The sequence below is a fragment of the Amborella trichopoda genome, chromosome 8 (genome assembly GCF_054954075.1).
Source record: "Amborella trichopoda isolate Santa Cruz 75 chromosome 8, AtrichopodaSantaCruz75HAP2 v2.0, whole genome shotgun sequence".
NCBI lineage: Eukaryota > Viridiplantae > Streptophyta > Magnoliopsida > Amborellales > Amborellaceae > Amborella > Amborella trichopoda.
Genome location: NC_142343.1, coordinates 360,522 through 377,880, shown reverse-complemented (window position 1 = coordinate 377,880; position 17,359 = coordinate 360,522). Strand labels below are relative to the sequence as shown.

The window sequence follows — 17,359 nt, the reverse complement described above, 5'->3', positions numbered from 1 at the left end:
CCTAATTACCAAAGAAGGGAACATTTTTCCAATTCTATTTTTACATTGTACAGAAACTTATTTGCATGGAGTGACCTCACAGCTACAGGGTTCTTGCTTCTTAGCTCAAAGATTAGGGTCGTCAAGATAATCTTTCAAAGAAAAAAATACATAAATATGCCATAATTCCTCAAAATTTTACTGTAAAATCCTACTGCCACTGCCAGTTCCATTCAATAGGAAACATCGTCTAAGCTTCGATCTCGTATGTGTAACGGCAGGGAGGGTGTGGTCATCAGAAACATCTGCTTCCTGTAGAGATATAAATATGAGTAAAGAAGGGGAAAAATGGAGAAGGAGATAATTGGAAGAGGAGTAAAGAGGAGGATATAGCAAAGGGAGTTGCCAATACCTGTAAGAGATGGAAGATGTCACGCAACAACCGTGAATCGCTCTCAGGTGCGGTGTCCATTGCATCACGTTTGATTAGATAAGACAATCCGCATTGGAGCATGCTCCGGATACCATAGCGTGTGAGAACCTGATCCCTTTTATTCCACCAATCAAACACATTGAATAATCAGGTATACAGAGTTATTTGACTCCCTAGACAAATGAATCTTTCATGAGTTTGGCGTTCTTTTGAAGAAGTTGAATGACAAAACAATCATCATCTTTCAATAATCGAATTCCTATCAGATGGATGATAGGGATATCAGAATCATAAACTATGATTGAGGTTTTAAGCTTTTAGCACTTGTGCTATACCTGAAGCAAATGACCCCTTTATCATAGATTGCTGGTGTTGCTGACCAAGTCATTGGCCTGTGTAAGAGACAGGAAACTCAAAACATATTTTTGTTTTCCTTTTCGACAAATGAAACACAGAACAGCACGATATACCAAAGACATTTTAAAGATCATAAATCCTATAAGTAACAAATCTAGAACAAATTATACAAGGAATCAGTCAGGGAGGTCTTGACTCCGATAGAAAGTGGGATAATTGCTAGCTCACGGTTGCAGTAGTGATCGGCTAATTGAAATTCACCAGGATTTTATTATTTATTCATCACGGCACTCTCTAGATGTTGCAGCTAATGTTACAAGACATTATTGGAAAAGAAATGAGTATCAAATTAACGTATGAATCTGAGATGCACAAGGAATCAAAGCGCAGACCTCGCTCTCTCAACCATGACTTCATAATTGAGATCACGACAAAGCGCAGATACCAAAAGCAGCCACTGCTTATACTGACTCCAAAGATCCAGAACAAGGGACCAAGACGCCTTCCCTACTGGACCTCCAACAGAATCAAGAAAGCCAGGATCAAATACTTGACCACCAAAATTTGAACTAGCTGTGCTACCACACTGTGTACTTGAAAAACACCTGCTCCTCCAAGAAGAAGAATGCGAGATGTCTTTGTAAGAGAATGACCATGATGCATTCATCTCTGTTGTCATTGCGTAATTAGATCCTATTTCATGCATAATATCCCTTCCAAATTTGGCGGGTATTTGTTCAGCAAGAATGTCGGCCCGCTCTGAGAAAACCGAAGCAATAACTTCGTAAGTGACTACCCAATTGTGAGAGGTCATCTTGCGAATGAGGGAAGACACCGGTTTCACAGTATGCTGAAATGGAGACGGATCCCCATCGTTAACATCCCACCAAGAACTGAGGGAAGATTTGATGTGATCGGAGACTCTTGAGAAGTAGGAGCATTTTTGCAGCAACCGACTCCCCAAGAAAGAGCTCTTGACAGAAATCAACCTGAGATAGAAAAGAGAAATTGAAAATTTTGAGAGAAACTGAAAAAAGCATCCATATCTAAAATCGAAAAAGGAAAAAGGAAATCTTCACAAAAGTGGGAGATAGAAGAATTGGTAATTAATAAAAGCATGCATAATAGCCGCTTTTCGTGTTCGTGGTGGGCAACTCCTACCTGGAGTTGGAGGTGGGGGTACGGAATCGGAGCCAGGCATGGTCATTGGAGGAGGCGAGATGGTGGAGGGAGCGGCAGGTTTGCATGAGAGAGAAGACATCACGCAGCGAGGTAAGTGAGAGGATATGGAACCAGCATTCCAATGGGAGAACCCTCACAATCCTCGATTCTTCAACTCGTTCCTCCTCACTCTCAAAAGAGGTTCGAGGGCGGCGTTTGGTAGGGGGATTGATTACTTCAAATGAAGAAGACGAAGAAGAATTAGGGTTGGGGTTTATAGGGGGATTTATCGATTCAGTTGAGGAAGAGCAGGAAGAAGACTTAGGGTTAGAATTGATAGGGGGATTGATCATTTCAGGTGAGGAAGAAGAGTGAGGGTGGTGCTTGAGAGGGTAGTCTTTCGTGGTTTGGGGGGAGAAATTAAGTTCCCAACCAGGGAACTGAAAGGAGATGAGGCATGATGGGGAAGGAACATCATCGTTTTGAGGACGATTAGGGTTAGGGTTAGGGTTGTTATTTGAGGAGTTGGGATGAAAGACAGGGTTTTTGGGGCGGGAAAAAGTGGCTTCGAGCATCTGCTCCCACTCCTCCTCTTCTTTTTCCTCCTCTTTCTTCATCTCTCTCCCTCCTTCAATTCGAATGGACGGAATCGAATGGTGTCTCTCTCTCTTTTAAAGCCCAATTCCCACTGCTTTGCAGTCTTCCTTTGGGGGGGCATGACGTGGCACCTCCTCCCCTGTATGGGACAAGTACGACGTTTACATCAATGGGGTTGGGTCTTTATACTGTGGAAATATAACGTGCTTTTAAATTTGGAAAATTTCCGACGCCACGCCTATCTCAAAAATTTCACGTGTTTGATTTTTCGAAAATGTGGTTCCCTGGAACCATCGGTATCCACCTTTTAGCTTTAAATACAAGGCAAGTGAAAATCGTGCTATCCACTTCACTCGAAAACTTCCTCACTATTAAACAGAGAAATGATACAATACTGGAGGATACAGTTTCCAAAACCAAAAATTTCCAGAAATCAAACATGCCCTAAGGAAAAAAGGTTATATAAAGCTTAGGCTCTCAACAACAGATTATAGCCTACCTCAAAAATTATACTAGAAGAGGTTGTTTTGATGCCCGAATATCCTCATCTCAACGTCAAGATGTACAGACATGAGAAAAAAATAGAATTCAAGTTTGAGAAAGGAGTGTATATTGTAATGCATTTTTGGACCATCAATTTTTAAGTTTTCATAAATCTGCTTGATCTACACTATGTTTGAAGCTTTAAATTTTATAATTAAAGATGAAAATATAGTTTACAGCTTTCACAAAGATTTCCAATATTGAAACAACATTTCTCGACATTATTTGAAGGTGGGTTCTAATTTGATTGTTTTGAGCGTAGGTTCTATACAAACCGCATCCTTTCACTAAAAGAGGTTGTTTTGATACCCAAATATCCGCAAATTGATCATCTCCGCGTCAAGATGCATGGACATGAGAAAAAAATGGGTTTCAAGTTTTAAAATAGTACATCTTGTAACGCATTTTTGGACCGTTAATTTTCAAGATTTTCAACTTTTCATAGATCTACTTGATCTACAGTTTTTTTTAAAGCTTTACATTTTGTAATTAAAAATAAAATATATTTTAAAACTATCACAAAGATTTTCAGTATTGAAACTATATTTCTCAATATTATTTTAAGGTGAGCTTTATTTTGATTGTTTAGAGCCTCGGCCCTATACAAAGTACATCCCGTAAATTTTATTTGGACATATGATTTTAGTATCGCTTGAAATATTTTAGCCACTAGGATTATAAAATTGAACTTTAAAAAGATGGTATATATATATAGAAATGAGTGACTCTTAAAAATCTATTTTTGAGATGGATTTTTTGACCTAAGTTTTAAAGACGTAATCTCTAATATGGAGATTATGAATATAAAAAAGACGCGGTTGGCATGCAACCAAGCCCGCACACGTAGAAATGCGAGCTTGATAATAAACATATTTTTTAAATATAATTTAATCCTAATTTTTAGAGAATATATAACCTCTAATATAGAGATCATGAATATGAAAAAATAAATACATTTTAAAAATTAAAAATAATAATTATATTAAGAAAACACTTGGACCGTTGGTTACAATTGTTTTTAGATGGACCACCTATTCGCATCCATCTTTAAGATGGATGCTCTACAACTTTGGACCACATATTGTAGAAATGTGGTCCAACAACATGAAACAATTGTCCTACAAAAAAACACAAAAAAATAAAAATAATGATTTTATGACAAAACATTTGAATGGTTAGTTTCAATTGTTTTTAGATGGACCACCTATTTGCATCCATCTTTAAGATGGGTGCTTTATACCTTGAGACGCATATTGTAGAAATGCAAGCACACATGAAACAATTATCATATATATATAAAGAAAGTATATAAAGAGGCCATTTACTTTTGGTATAAGATGATCACAATTAATCTTAACCATTGGATGTGAAATTAGGTAGTTGTATTTATCTCATTGGTTAAGTTCAAAGTTCTCAAGAAATTTTCTTTAACTTCGTGGCACACCTAGATTTCACATCATATGGTTGTAAGTAATTGTGACCTCTTGTATCAAAGATAAATGGTCTCATTGTATACAATATATATAAATATTTGAAAATTTTAAAATAGATGATCCATATAACTTGCAATAAAATGCATTATCTTTTAGACTTGAAATATTTTTTTTTCTTTGTATCCATGGTTGAGATAATCGATTAGATAGTTTTCCAACTTTAAAACACCCTTTTCTACTCAAGTTTTTAGGTGCACCTTACTTTTAAACCGTATATAAACTTTCTTTTTAAATTACAATACTTTACTTTTTTTGGGAAAATTACGTATATATATGTTATATTTATCATATATACACTTATATCAATTTTTTCACCATTGTAACGATTTTTTTAAAAAAAGAGAGTTTTGGCCATTTTCGTTTTTTCAAAAAACCGAAATGATAACTGAATTTCTCTTCCTCTCTTTTTACGATAAGCCCACGTCAAAAAATGGGAGAAAGAAAGGTAAGGAGACCCTTTATTGTAAGGTTCCATGATTTGATTGAAAACATTTGCAAAAAGCAATTACTTCAGTCCAAATAGTTTAATGTATGAAACAAGCCACCAGATACTTCTGCCACACCAACGTGAAATAAAAAAACATTAAAAAAACAAAGCCACTGTCATCATGAGGCAAAAAAACATGAAAGAAACGCACAAAATTCCACATGAGGCACTTGAATCAATGTAAAGGGGCAGTGCGACAAAGTCAATTAGCTGGTGAGCAGAAAAAAAACATGAACAAGAAATATATGAATAAGAAAGTGTACCGTAAAGACCATTTACGGTGGTACAAAAAGTCACAATCACCCCTAACCATTATACGTGATATTGATGAGTCAGATCTGCATCATTGACTATGTTCAAAATCCAAGAAATGATACCCCAGCCCTCTGATTTTACACTCTCAGGGCTTGGGGTTTTTGTGACCTTTATGCATTAAAGGCAATAGTCTCATTGCACAGAATCCTTATATGAAGTATATGCCATACGAAATATATGAAGAAGTAGAAATTTTTGCATTCAAATTACTTCCATATGGAAATGTGAAAGCCAGATTCTTGTTGAGAACAAAGAGTTAATTATACAGAGGATAACTGGGCTATCCAAAAAAATGATAAATGGCTACCAACAAGAATATAGACTTGATTTGTATCAGCTCATTGAATGAATGGAAGTTCTAGCCTATGAGGCTGAACTTATTGACTGCCTTGGTGGATGTCGATGTCGTCAAAGCAGTCATCGATGAGAATTTGAAGAAATCACTCGGAAGTGTTATGCCCGCCCAAGCATCCTTCAACAGCAATCATTCACCCACCTTGAAATCCCTACTGACGGGTACAAACAAGAACTCAGAACGATAATATGCTCTTACCAAATTGAGGAACTAAAAACATATCTAGAACTGGAATAACATCCAAGGCTGTGGAAGCCGGAGGACTTTTGACCAATGTGGTAAGAAGAAACTGTTTTGTCTTTGTGTAAATCCCTTACATAGCTATGGTACGAAACAATAAATAAGTAAGCCTCGTTGGAAATGACAGTGATTTATAATAAAATTATTTATCCACTCCATCAAAAGTGTTCCCCTAATACTTTATCCACTCCTATGCAATATAGGTTACAGGCTCATTAAGAGTTTATGAAAACTCAAAGTTCTTCAATTTAAAGGGGATCTGCAGTAAGAACATCCATAAGGAATAGGCTATACTTTCTTAGTGCATGAACCCAACGATTGAAATGATTTGCCCATTGAATTTGCAAGGATGAGTTCCCACCATTGGTTTAAGCCTTACCCCTCTTGATGTTTATAGTACGATTTCCCTTGCACTGCCTTTTGATCTGCTATACTTTCCTTTGAATTGACATATTCCACAGAAAGGATATCATCTTTCAACAATAGCTTTATGAGATTCTGTCCCAAAAGACATCAATTCCCAGTTATACATCTTGCTTCCTGCAGCAAACAAGGCTGTGTAGTTATCACAATACAATGTGATTGACGGGACTAGCTTACCCCCCTATGGATTAGCTCTTAGTAAGTTCTAAAGCCATTCGTCCTTGCCAGTAACGCTCTGAGTTCATAGGGCTGTATGCATGCCTATTTCTTTGATCTCCAAGACACTGTGGCTTCTCCAAGAGTGAAAATCTATCCATTCCTAAACATAAATTCATTTGAATCTTTATTTAAATTAGTATCATTGTCTCCCTCCACCACAGCAGGTTACTCCATGTAATCCACAAACACCAATATGCTTAACATATATCAATAATCTGTATATTGTATCATGATGATCATGACTAGGATTATGATGCAATAGAGATAGGCTACTACCTTTATAAGGACTAAGATGCACACTAGGAACATCGGGAGTACAAGCACGTTTGTAGTCAAAATAAATAAGTTATCTGAGAATCTTTTCTGTACAATGAAACCAAGACAATGCAGTTCCATTCTTAAATCTAACTATTTTGATTCCCAATATGTCGCCATGTCTTTCATGTCAAACCTAGAAAATATGAAATCCTTAACTTCATTTATGATTTCTGTAAGTACCAAAAACAAACATGTCATCTACATACAAGCATATAATTGCTACTGTTTTTCCACTTACTTTATTGTACACACATTTATCTGCATCATCAATTTGAAAACTATAACGTAAAATAAAAGGGATTGTATACAATGAGACCATTTACCTTTTGTACATGGAAGTCACAATTACTTACAACCATCCGATGCGAAATTTGATAGCTTGGATGTGTCACAAAGTTAAAGAAAATTTCTTTTGGACTTTGAGCTTGGTCAATAAAATAACTGCAGCCACCCAATATCACATCCAGTGGTCAAGATCAATTGTGACTACCTTGTACCAAAGGTTAATAGTCTCATTATATACTTTCCCAAACTAAGATCACTTTATCAACTCTTCATGACATTATTATGGAGCTTGTTTCAAGCCATCAATTTATATCCTTTGTTTCTCATGTCCATGCATTATAAAGCTTTCAGGTTGCTTCATATAAACTTTTTTATTTTTTTGACATTATACTCCATATAAATTTACTTAAATAATTCTCCAATTAAAATGCAGTTTTGACATCCATTTAATAAATTTCTAACTCACGAATGCATGCTAAATCAATTACTCCAATAGCAACAATTCAAGAAACCAAAGCATGTGTCAAAATACTCAATGCCTTCTTTCTGTTTGTAACCCTTGGCTACCAATCTATTTGAAATTTGTCAATTGATCCATTTGGCTTTAATTTCTTTTTAAAAATCCATTTCCACACTATTGGTTTCAATGGGGTGGTAAATCTACTGATTTCTAAGTGTTATTAGATAGAGATTCGATCTCATTATCAATAGCATCTCTCCAAAAAGACTCATCTCTAGATTTCGTACATTCGCTATAAGTAGTAGGATCACTCTTAGTTAAATAGATAAAGAAGTCAAGACCTAAAATTCTTTTCTTATGCGAGTCTTTTACTCTTTCTTAGATCCACACTTTCTAGATAACAAGGCTATAATCATGATTAAAATAATCATCATGGTTAATATCTACCACTCTCTCTTTACTCTCTAATTCTGAAGAAAAAATTACTTTAAAAAAATTGTGCAATTTTCTATTCTAATGTTACATCAGAATCTAGATCTGAAAATTTATATACTGCTATTTTGAGCATAATCAACAAATGCATAGCTTGTAGTCTCATAAGGCATGGCCTTAATCTTAGAATAAGGTACTCCATTCAAGAGATTGCATGAGGTCAAATGGCTTCACCTACAAATTATTAGGTAGTAGAAAACTAACAAGCATAAAATAAATGATTTTTACCCATGCAGTATTCTTTCCTTTTACTTCCCCATTTTGTTGTGGAGTGTAAGATGTTGTCACTGGATAAGCAGTACCATATGATTCACAAAAATTAGAAAAAACATGTGATGTGTACTCCCCACCTCTATCACTTCTTAAGAACTTTTAATTTTTGGAAAATTATAAATACCCCCCTTTACTCAACTTTCTAGGCATTGTCCCCTCAAATACATTCTAAACCACATCACAAACCCCAATTTTTTTTTTCCTTTTTTTTTGCATTCACTCTCCCAAGTAAAAAAAGTAACTTTTTTTAATGAAAATAACCCCTTCAAAACATGCGTTTCTCTTTTTCTTTTTTTCCTATTGAAGCCATGGCCAGATGGGTTTCATTATAAAAATGAAGCCTTTATAAACAATGATGCCAGTCCGGCACACATTAGTTTGACCCAATTTACGGGCTTCAATAGGGGGGAGAAAAAAACAAAGAGAAACTTGTGTTTTGAAAGGGTATTTTCATCAAAAAAGAAGTCACTTTTTTACTTTTTTTTTTGGTTTTGTGGGGGTGGGGGATGCTAGAAAGGAAAAAAAAAATAGAAGGTAGTTTTGGGTTATGTGATGTGTTGAAAAAGTATTGGGGGGGAGGGGGGGGGGGGGGGGGGAGGATTTATAATTTTCCCTTAATTTTTCTTTTGGGGTTGAATTATAGTTAACCAAATCATTAGGTTCGAATCATGACTCAGCATTCCCCAGGATGAATTGCGCTTCTCAAAAGATAGGCACGATTCCAAATTTCTCGAATCTTGTTCCAAATAATTTTTTGAATATCGACTCTTGGAAGTAGAGAATCTAGATTCCATCTCACAAAATTTGTGATTCATAGGTGCACAAGATCGGGATTGAACTGTATATGAGACCTTGATCCCAGTTTTAAGGAATAGAGAATCAATATTTTTTGGAAGCTAGATCCACAACGTCAAAACCCAAAGTTTATAGATGACCAAACAATGTTTCGATCAACATGGAGTCGAAGCTCTAATAACACAAAATCAATATTCAAATGCAACTTTGTAGATTTATTGATTTATTAGGAAAGCATGATAGTAATGTCCTTTGCAGGTAAGTGTCAACCAGAATCTTCAACTTTCAACTTGAGCCTTGCGGGTATCGATGGTAAGTACTTAACCAGTTTATCACCCTCCTCACAAAATTAGAAATTGTTTCTCACTTTTGAGAGATCCCAATGTTGAAAGGGTTTTTCAATAAGCGTCTAAGCATAGGGCTGTCGAGGAGCTCAAGGTTCACATCACATAGACTCATTTTCAAGTGAGAAGATGCATAACTTTCTTTCATCATCAAAAGATGCATGAAAAATACATACAATGTAATGGTTTGGTTCCTCACTTTCGATAGACCCTAATGTTGAAAGATTTTACAATAAAGCATTGAAGAATACGGTGCTCTAAGAGCTCCGAGGTCCACATAGCAAAGACTCTTTTCTAGTTAGAAGATGCAGTTCCTTGTTTTGTCCTCAAAATAAGCATGAGAGAGACGACATAATGGTTTTTTTTTTTGTTGAGTAAGTCATAAAGGATCTTGAGAATCAAGACATGGAGCTCAATGCCAAATCGTGAGCCATGATGTGAGAGAACCCAACCTCTCAAGATTTGGCAACTCAACCCTACGAGCTCGGCCTTGTTTTTATTGGTTCTGGATAGCTACTTTAAAGGGCACTCAATATGCCAAGACCATTGTTAGGGGAGGGCTGTCAAAGACATTGATCCAAAATCCAAATAATATGGGATCCCTTGATAATAGTGTTCAACATATATAGTATAAAACTTTATATCTTTTCTCGCTTAAAACTTCTTGCATGGTCTTGAGTGGATTGGTGCCTGACTCCTAAAAGGCAGAAATCTCAATTCCAAATTGATGAGACAACAATTCTAACAATATAGGAATCATGGTTCCTATATTGTTAATGTTTGGGCATAGTAGAATAAATACTTCAAGAGAATATGTTATTTCCAAATTAGTAAATAAGATACAATCAACCATTGGGCTAATTGTACACTGGAGTAGATATTTCTTAAAACTCATTGCTTATCGGCCAGATCCAAGTAGGGGTAATAATTGCCTTAAAGAAAGTGATATGGCTAATGATTAATAGTTTTGTTGATTAATTTCAATAAAACTATTTTAGTACAATTTTGGTCAATTTTAATAGAAAATTATTATGCTCTACATATTATTTGACTTATTTCAGAAAATTATTTTTAATAGAAACCCACAATCTATTACCAACAGTCCTCCCTTGAAATTAGACAATGGTTAGAAGACCAGAATTGATGCACCAAACAAAATCAGATAATGTTTTACACCGATCAAACACAACAGCAACATCCAACAATCTTGGGATCAGTTATGGGTCGGTATGATACAAAGGAGTGTAACAATAATCGCCTTTGGAAATCGAGTAATCTCATCAAAGCTTCTTGTGCTACTATGGCACTCGATGAAGTTGCATCCTACTTGCCTGGTTTGCTTGCATTTGGAAAGCACACAAATGCATCATTGCAGATACCCTTAGCAGTTGGGACTTGGGAGGTGTAAGGCAGGAGCAAGAAGCTCCAAAGAAAAGGCAGAGTTGAACCAACCAACTGAAAGAAGCTTGCTCTCAGAAGACCTAGGACAAAAACGTTGGATTAAACTAGATGCCTATCTAGTTGCATCTGAAGTGGCTTAGTCAAATATTTCAGATACTATGGAAAGAGAGCCAGTCCAAGGATGGGTTTGAGACAGGAAGGCAAGATCTGCCCTTCCAAAGGTAGTTTACATACTTACCCCCAAGGATGTATAATGTGAACTACTGAAACTTCATACAATTTTCCTTTGAATGCTAACTTGGGACAGGTGGGATCGGAAATCTTGACATCGCATTGTAGCTCCATCTACCCTAACCACCATACCAAGAATCCAGTTTCCCCAAAAAAAATGCACGCAGTTGAATAACATATATTACAAGTGAAGTCACAACAAACAACAGCTACCCTGTACTTGTTGGTGATGCAATTTATTCAATAATAAAAAAGAATAAATCATTAGAAAGCGAAAACACGAACAAATGCTAGAAACATGAGCACTATAGGCCAATGTTGAGCAGGCATCTCCTAATTAAGGGGAATTGCTTCTCCAAGAATACTAGAAGGACAACCGAGCCTTAGCAATACAAATGACTTTCCCATTCACTGCAGGAAAAATGTGGGAAAATGAGAAGTAAAGCAATCCATCACCTGGAAACCCTTTGAGGAGATAGATGCCACAAGCCAATCTGTTCTCATTTGAAGAACATCACTCTATGAGCATCAAAAACTTACCCAAGTTTGGTATTACCTTTGCAAGAATGTTGCTGGAATGAGCTCATTGCATATACATACATAAAGAAACCCAAATCCAGCACAAAGGGTCTATAGAATTAGCGCTTGAAAGTCATTTTCCAACATTAACTTCATAAGTATTTGCTTTTAAAAAGCGGAGATTACATAATTTTGCTTTATCTTCTAAAAATCCATTAGTTCTCAGTCAATAAAATACACGGTTTGCCCCCTTGGGTATTTGAATGGGTTTCAATTATGTCTCCTAGCATACATAGTAAACTCTCACCCATCTCATCCCTAAAAAGGCCTAGTACCATGAGAAAAGAAAAAAAGTTAATTTAAAAAAGGAAAAAATAAGCATAAGAATCTGATGGTAACTGCATGTGACTCCGAGTAAAACAATTTTCCCATTAACTAAGCACTTGTATTGCACACTAGCCAGCTGAAAGTAACTTTAGCATAACTGTGAATTGTAAGCGAGAAAGGAAGCCCCCAAGTTGCATGTTATGAAAAAGTCACAAATAAAAACTTCAAGAATTTACAGGGTTTGACACCAAACTCCTAGTTTAAACGAAATAGCACTCTCCCAAATCCATAGCCATAATGGGCAGTCACAAAAAAATGCATTCAGCCCAAATGGAAAGTCTTCAACAGTAATAGGATTATCCTTATTCATGGTGATCACAATCCATCCATCCATGTGAGAAAGACCATTTTACCCCGTCTCATCTCACAAAGGACTACGGCCAGCTCGCCATTTTAACTCGCCAAAAACAAAGAAAATCAAAGAGGCGCAGAGGCATAAATACCTCCTGTTGGTGTTTTTGAGACTTTTGAGTGCACGAGAGGATCCATCATCGATCAAGAAATGGATGAAGAGCTATTCCCATCATAGGATACTGAAATACATATGTAGTGATGGATATAAGTAGCATCGTAACTGTCACTCAAGCGGAACAACAAGAAGCTGACCGACCCAAGCTGAAGAGAGAGAGAGAGAGAGAGAGAGAGAGAACCTGAAGAAGAAAAGAGGGAGAGCAAAGAAAATGGGGATATATTTTCATTTTTTCTTAGAGGAGATCTCTGAAGTGTTGGAGGAGGAGGAAGCGGAGGAGAAGAGGGTGCTGAAGTTGGCGGAGAGGCGGGAGTAGAGGGATAGGACCTTTGATATATTGGCGTTGATCTGTCGGATGAGGGCGACGTTCTTTGTTAGGTTTTCAGGGAGCCTGGAGCTGTGGTTGTCATTGACCTGAGAAATGAGGAGCCTGTTCTCCTCAAGAACCCCCTGCACCTCCCTGAACCCACTGCTGAATGCCTCCCATGCCCTCTCTCTCGCCTCCTCCTCCACACCACCACCACCACCCTGTCTCTCCTCCTCCGCCTCTGTTCCCCTCTCTTCCCAACATAAATCATCATCGCCCTCCATCAAGCTCGTGCTCAAACTGGCCTCACCTACGGAGCACCACCCACGCGACCTTGTCATCAATTCACAACAAAACAACTCTCTCTCTCTCCGACTTGTATTTTTTGAGTTAAGGACCCTTAAAAAGTCAAACCATTTTTTATTTACGGGGGAAATTAACGTTATTTTCTACTTTCCCGCGTACCAACTCATTATTTTTTCACTTTATTAACTCCAATACTATGTTTCTTACATTCCTCACATTTCTCTCCCAAAAAATGTGATGTCTAAAATGTGTCAATCCTGCATAAAAATGTGTCGACTGGCTTTTGATCTTCAAAATGTGCCAGTTCAGCACATGAATATGTGCTAGTTTGATATAAAATGTGTTATTGATAAATCAATTGAGGGTGTACTTGAAGGTTTATTGATCATCCCAACACATTTTGTGCCGGGTCACCTTAAAGAGAGAAACTAAAAGATTGATAAGAAAAAGAGTAACATGGATTAAAATAAAACATATTTTGGTTAAAAAAATTACATTTTTTACTTACAGGTGGGCGCAAGAATAAACAGTATTAGGGAGACACCAGTTTGTCTAGGTGATACAACTCTACAATACACCATACCATGCACTATTGTTCTCATAGGTTCTTATGCTCCGTCTCAAATGGCTACCAACATATCATGGCATTGGTAATTCACCATTAAATCATTTGAAATTTGGAATGATGACCAATTCTCGCATTTCAGGTGAATGAACTTCTAATATTCAAACTAACTAAGGAGATAGCATTAGGGTTTTTCAGGTACAGTACATATATATATTTATATATATATCCTGTCAACCTACGGATTGACAAATACAATATCAACTAACGGCGTAGATTGAATCTAGACCCAATCCAATGATCTCGACTTCATTTCGTATTTAAATTTTCATTTTCTTTATACAAATCCAAATCACTTGAAATTTTGAATATCTATTCTTAAAAACTAATAGAATCTAATAAAAACAATAAAAAAAAATTCGAAAATAAAATTGACCAAAATACCCCAAAAACTTTTCAAAGGTATTTTGATCAATTTATATTTTACAAATTTTATTTTATTTATTAAGTACATCTTGATGAGTAGAATGTACGCCTAAATTTTCAAGTAATTTGAATTTATAGAAAAAAATAAAAATTCAAATACGAAATAAGATTGTGACCGTCAGATCGGCTCAAATTCAATCTGGATCATTGGTTGACCTGTAGCAGCCAGCCCATGGGCAAACTGCATCCATTCTCATATATATATATATATATACAAAGAGAGCATTTACTTTTAGTAAAAGAGATCACAGTCACTCTTGTCCATCAGATTTCAATTTAATACAAGGAGATCACAGTCACTATAACATAGTAGTACTACTACTACTACTAATAAGAATAATAATTGCATTTCCATAAAACTAATCAACAAAAAGAAATTTTCCAAGGTATTTACGATATTATGATGGGTTTCCAGTATCAAAGGCTGGAGTAATGGCATCTCTTGAAGTTTGAAACAGCATTTCTGGCCCTCTCCTTCCCAATGCATAATTTACATTTGATATTTTACATTTGCTGAAGCATGGGCTGCTTCCCCATGTATTCAGAATCCAGAGCATTCTGCTACGAGCTCTGCATTTCAAATATAGGATTACAACATATTCTGAAAGATCAGATAGCAATTCCCCTTAAATACACTTCATACTCTGAATCATTATCTGACCCTTCAAAACTCAAGTCCTTCACCCCCTCTAATCTAATAACTATTGTTCCAACGTTTTCTTCTTCCCATCCAATGCCTTCCTTCTGCAAAAGGTTGATGACCTGAGACAACAACGTTCTAGAGAGTTAGATAATGTTCAAAACATGGACATCATGTCTTGAGTAACTAAACGCGCAAACAAGAACAATAAAATCACAAAATAACAGTGCCCTGCTTGTTGTGTTGCTCCAAGTCTCTCAGCTATGACTGCGCATTAGTAAATACCTGGATAACTCATTAGAATCAGACGAGTATCTCATTTACCAAAATTAGAAACACTGTTATCTTATCCTACAAAAAGGCACCAAGAAAAAGAAGGAACGAAAATGTGATATTATGTATCTCAAGAATTGCAAATTTATGTTCACTCTGTATATTTTGATATGCAGGTATTGTATCCTTAAACCAGCTGCATATTTTCATGGAAAGGAATGCCCATACGGTAAATGGCCATGCCCCATGTTCTCCAGGTTAATTGAACACCATATGAAAAAATTCAACCTCTAAAAATTACCATTGCTCATACACTTGGGCATGGCCAACAAGCAAATAACAGTAATCAATAATAGTCTTCAGTGATGCCAAAGAACAATGGTTTAAAGGAACCCTCACTGATTGTTTTATCCCCCTAGCAACACCTTGTGCAGCTCTCCCTGTGATAATCCTAAGACGCTGAATTACTAAGAGAAAGAACAGATAAGTCAGCATATAGTTCAAAATCTATCATAATAATATCAATCAAGTTCAGAACGTGATGTCTCTATGGAAGAGCATTCTAATATCATAACATATTGATATAATTACCTGGAGTGCAAGTGAACAATGTGATATGAAATTTTAAAATCCTCAATGCTTCTTTAACATGTTGGCCATGTAAATCAATTGTGACTTCATTTTGGACTCCCTTGTTTCTGCAAATTCATTGATGATCAGAATCATTACCTTTAGAGCATCCTATAACAAAATATCGACATAGTCATGCGCAGATATAGACACATGAATAAAATAGAAGTATGCAAATATAAGACTTGAACACCCGTGAAGTAAATGATAAATGTATCCAAGGTATATAACCTGAGCTCGAAGATCCTCTTGCTAGCACTTTCTTCTGCTTTGCGGGCCATTCTTTTGCATGCTCTCCCCTAAGAACACAAATTCATAGCATATTAGAATAAATCCTTCTTGAATATGTGAACTAGTCAATAAAGGACAGCAACATTTTAGCTGTCAATTCAAATGACAAATACAACTGCTAAGCCATACTTGAGCTCCTTAATTGTTTTCCAGACTAAAATACAACGGTACTGGGAATAGTGCCATGAACAGAGCTGCTCACAGTACTGTTCACATGGTATCAGAGCAGATCTGAATTGATCTTCTCCTTTCAATGAACTTAAAAAAAGAAAAAGAAAAAAAAAAGAGAGAAGAAGTGAAGAAGGGGAACCTATAATCGCGTCAGGTGCTGATCTCATCAAGCGATATCCTGTTTTTTGCGTGTGCATGGCCAATGTGATGGCCTGTGCTGTGAATGTTTATGTTGCTGAAGTTTTCTCTCTTTCATGTAAAAAACAAGAGGAAGAGTTGCTGAAATTGTCTCAAAGTGTGTAGTTGAAGCAAAATAGGTAAACCTGTTGGGGATCATCGATGCCTGAATGGTAAATTTTCTCTTCCTAAGTGATTGAAAATTGTTATATGTGCAGTCCTTTGCCTTGAAAATTTATAAAGTTGAATTTAGTGTTTTAATGCTCCCAATTGTGCTCGGCCTGATATATTCTTGCATACCTTTTCTGTGTGTTATTATCTTTCCCTATGGCTGAAGAAAGTGAGCTCGAAATTTCCAACATTGGTGACATGATAGGATTCCGGCAACCAATGAGAAATTAAATGGGCCTAATTACCTCCCAGTCTATAAAGGTATTTCTAGGTGCAAGGGGAAAGAAAAAGTTCTGACTAAAGATGGACAAAAGAGTTAGATAATGGATATGAGGAGTGGCTTAAGGAAAACTATCAAATTATGACTTGGTTATGGAATAATATGGAACCCCATGTGAGAGCTAAATGTCGTGTTTTTTTATACTGCCAAGGAGGTGTGGGAGGCAATATATGAGATGTCTTTATGAGGGCATGTTTCTTTTACAGCAAGGTGATATAAGTCTTAGTGACTGTTACAGTACTCCTCGAGGTATGTGGGAAGAGTTAAAAATGTATCAACCTCTGTCAAATGACTTCTAAAGAAGCAAAAGAAAGAATTTAGAGTTGCAAAATTCTTTTCCGGCCTTGGTTCTGAGTATCATTCTATTTGTGCCCCATATTTTAGTTAGCAGTAAACTTCCTTCTCTCAACAATGTGTACTCACGCCTTCAACGGGGTACTTTATCAACTGCCAGTACGAGTGATGGATCTGCTTTGACTTCCACAA

The 17,359-nt window shown here is 36.3% G+C and overlaps 3 protein-coding genes across 43 annotated transcripts in view; all 3 read right to left on the bottom strand.

The window, feature by feature from the left end:
• Positions 1-5: 5 nt before the first annotated feature.
• LOC18437963 (uncharacterized) lies at positions 6-2,575 on the bottom strand. 2 transcript variants are annotated; one of them, XM_006848159.4, is made up of 5 exons: positions 1,931-2,575; positions 1,162-1,758; positions 748-804; positions 392-527; positions 6-291 (listed from the first exon to the last, which is right to left on the bottom strand). In XM_006848159.4, the coding sequence occupies exons 1-5, from the start codon at positions 2,545-2,547 to the stop codon at positions 178-180; spliced, it is 1,521 nt and encodes a 506-aa protein (XP_006848222.1). In that variant the 5' UTR covers positions 2,548-2,575; the 3' UTR covers positions 6-177. The 2 variants fall into 2 exon arrangements, with proteins under 2 accessions (XP_006848222.1, XP_088729180.1); XM_088873054.1 differs by having other exon boundaries at positions 1,375-1,758.
• Positions 2,576-5,543: 2,968 nt separating this feature from the next.
• On the bottom strand, positions 5,544-14,721 carry ELF4 (EARLY FLOWERING-like protein (DUF1313)). Of its 11 annotated transcripts, none has more exons than XM_088873062.1 (4): positions 14,635-14,721; positions 12,758-13,193; positions 12,551-12,640; positions 5,544-6,702 (listed from the first exon to the last, which is right to left on the bottom strand). In XM_088873062.1, exon 2 carries the CDS (start codon positions 13,165-13,167, stop codon positions 12,802-12,804), a length of 366 nt encoding a protein of 121 aa, XP_088729188.1. In that variant the 5' UTR covers positions 13,168-13,193; positions 14,635-14,721; the 3' UTR covers positions 5,544-6,702; positions 12,551-12,640; positions 12,758-12,801. The 11 variants fall into 11 exon arrangements, with proteins under 11 accessions (XP_088729188.1, XP_088729185.1, XP_088729182.1 ...); XM_088873059.1 differs by lacking the exon at positions 14,635-14,721 and having other exon boundaries at positions 5,544-5,874; positions 6,340-6,458; positions 6,561-6,702; positions 12,551-13,292; XM_088873056.1 differs by lacking the exon at positions 14,635-14,721 and having other exon boundaries at positions 5,544-5,871; positions 6,340-6,458; positions 6,561-6,702; positions 12,551-13,292.
• The window catches only part of LOC18437965 (smr (Small MutS Related) domain-containing protein), a 24,660-nt gene continuing 21,918 nt past the window's right edge, over positions 14,618-17,359 (bottom strand). For 7 of the 30 annotated variants that reach the window (XM_020669354.2, XM_088873040.1, XM_088873041.1 and 4 more), the window contains 5 exons: positions 16,015-16,082; positions 15,745-15,851; positions 15,553-15,620; positions 14,884-15,002; positions 14,618-14,810 (listed from right to left, as the gene is read on the bottom strand). In XM_020669354.2, the coding sequence (XP_020525013.1) occupies positions 14,639-14,810; positions 14,884-15,002; positions 15,553-15,620; positions 15,745-15,851; positions 16,015-16,082 (534 nt within the window). In that variant the 3' untranslated portion in view covers positions 14,618-14,638. Of the gene's footprint in view, positions 15,166-15,454; positions 15,621-15,744; positions 15,895-16,014; positions 16,083-17,359 lie in introns of those variants that run through there. The other 23 variants (XM_088873042.1, XM_088873045.1, XM_088873046.1 and 20 more) reach the window with 7 other exon arrangements.

Excerpts from the sequence above, each read along its gene's own strand:
- LOC18437963 (XM_006848159.4), bottom strand. The coding sequence starts at position 2,547 with ATGAAGAAAGAGGAGGAAAAAGAAGAGGAGGAGTGGGAGCAGATGCTC. Across the intron at positions 1,759-1,930 it reads ACCCCCACCTCCAACTCCAG|GTTGATTTCTGTCAAGAGCT; the intron begins GTAGGAGTTGCC and ends TTTCTATCTCAG. Across the intron at positions 528-747 it reads AAAGGGGTCATTTGCTTCAG|GGATCAGGTTCTCACACGCT; the intron begins GTATAGCACAAG and ends GTGGAATAAAAG.
- ELF4 (XM_088873059.1), bottom strand. The coding sequence starts at position 13,224 with ATGACAAGGTCGCGTGGGTGGTGCTCCGTAGGTGAGGCCAGTTTGAGC.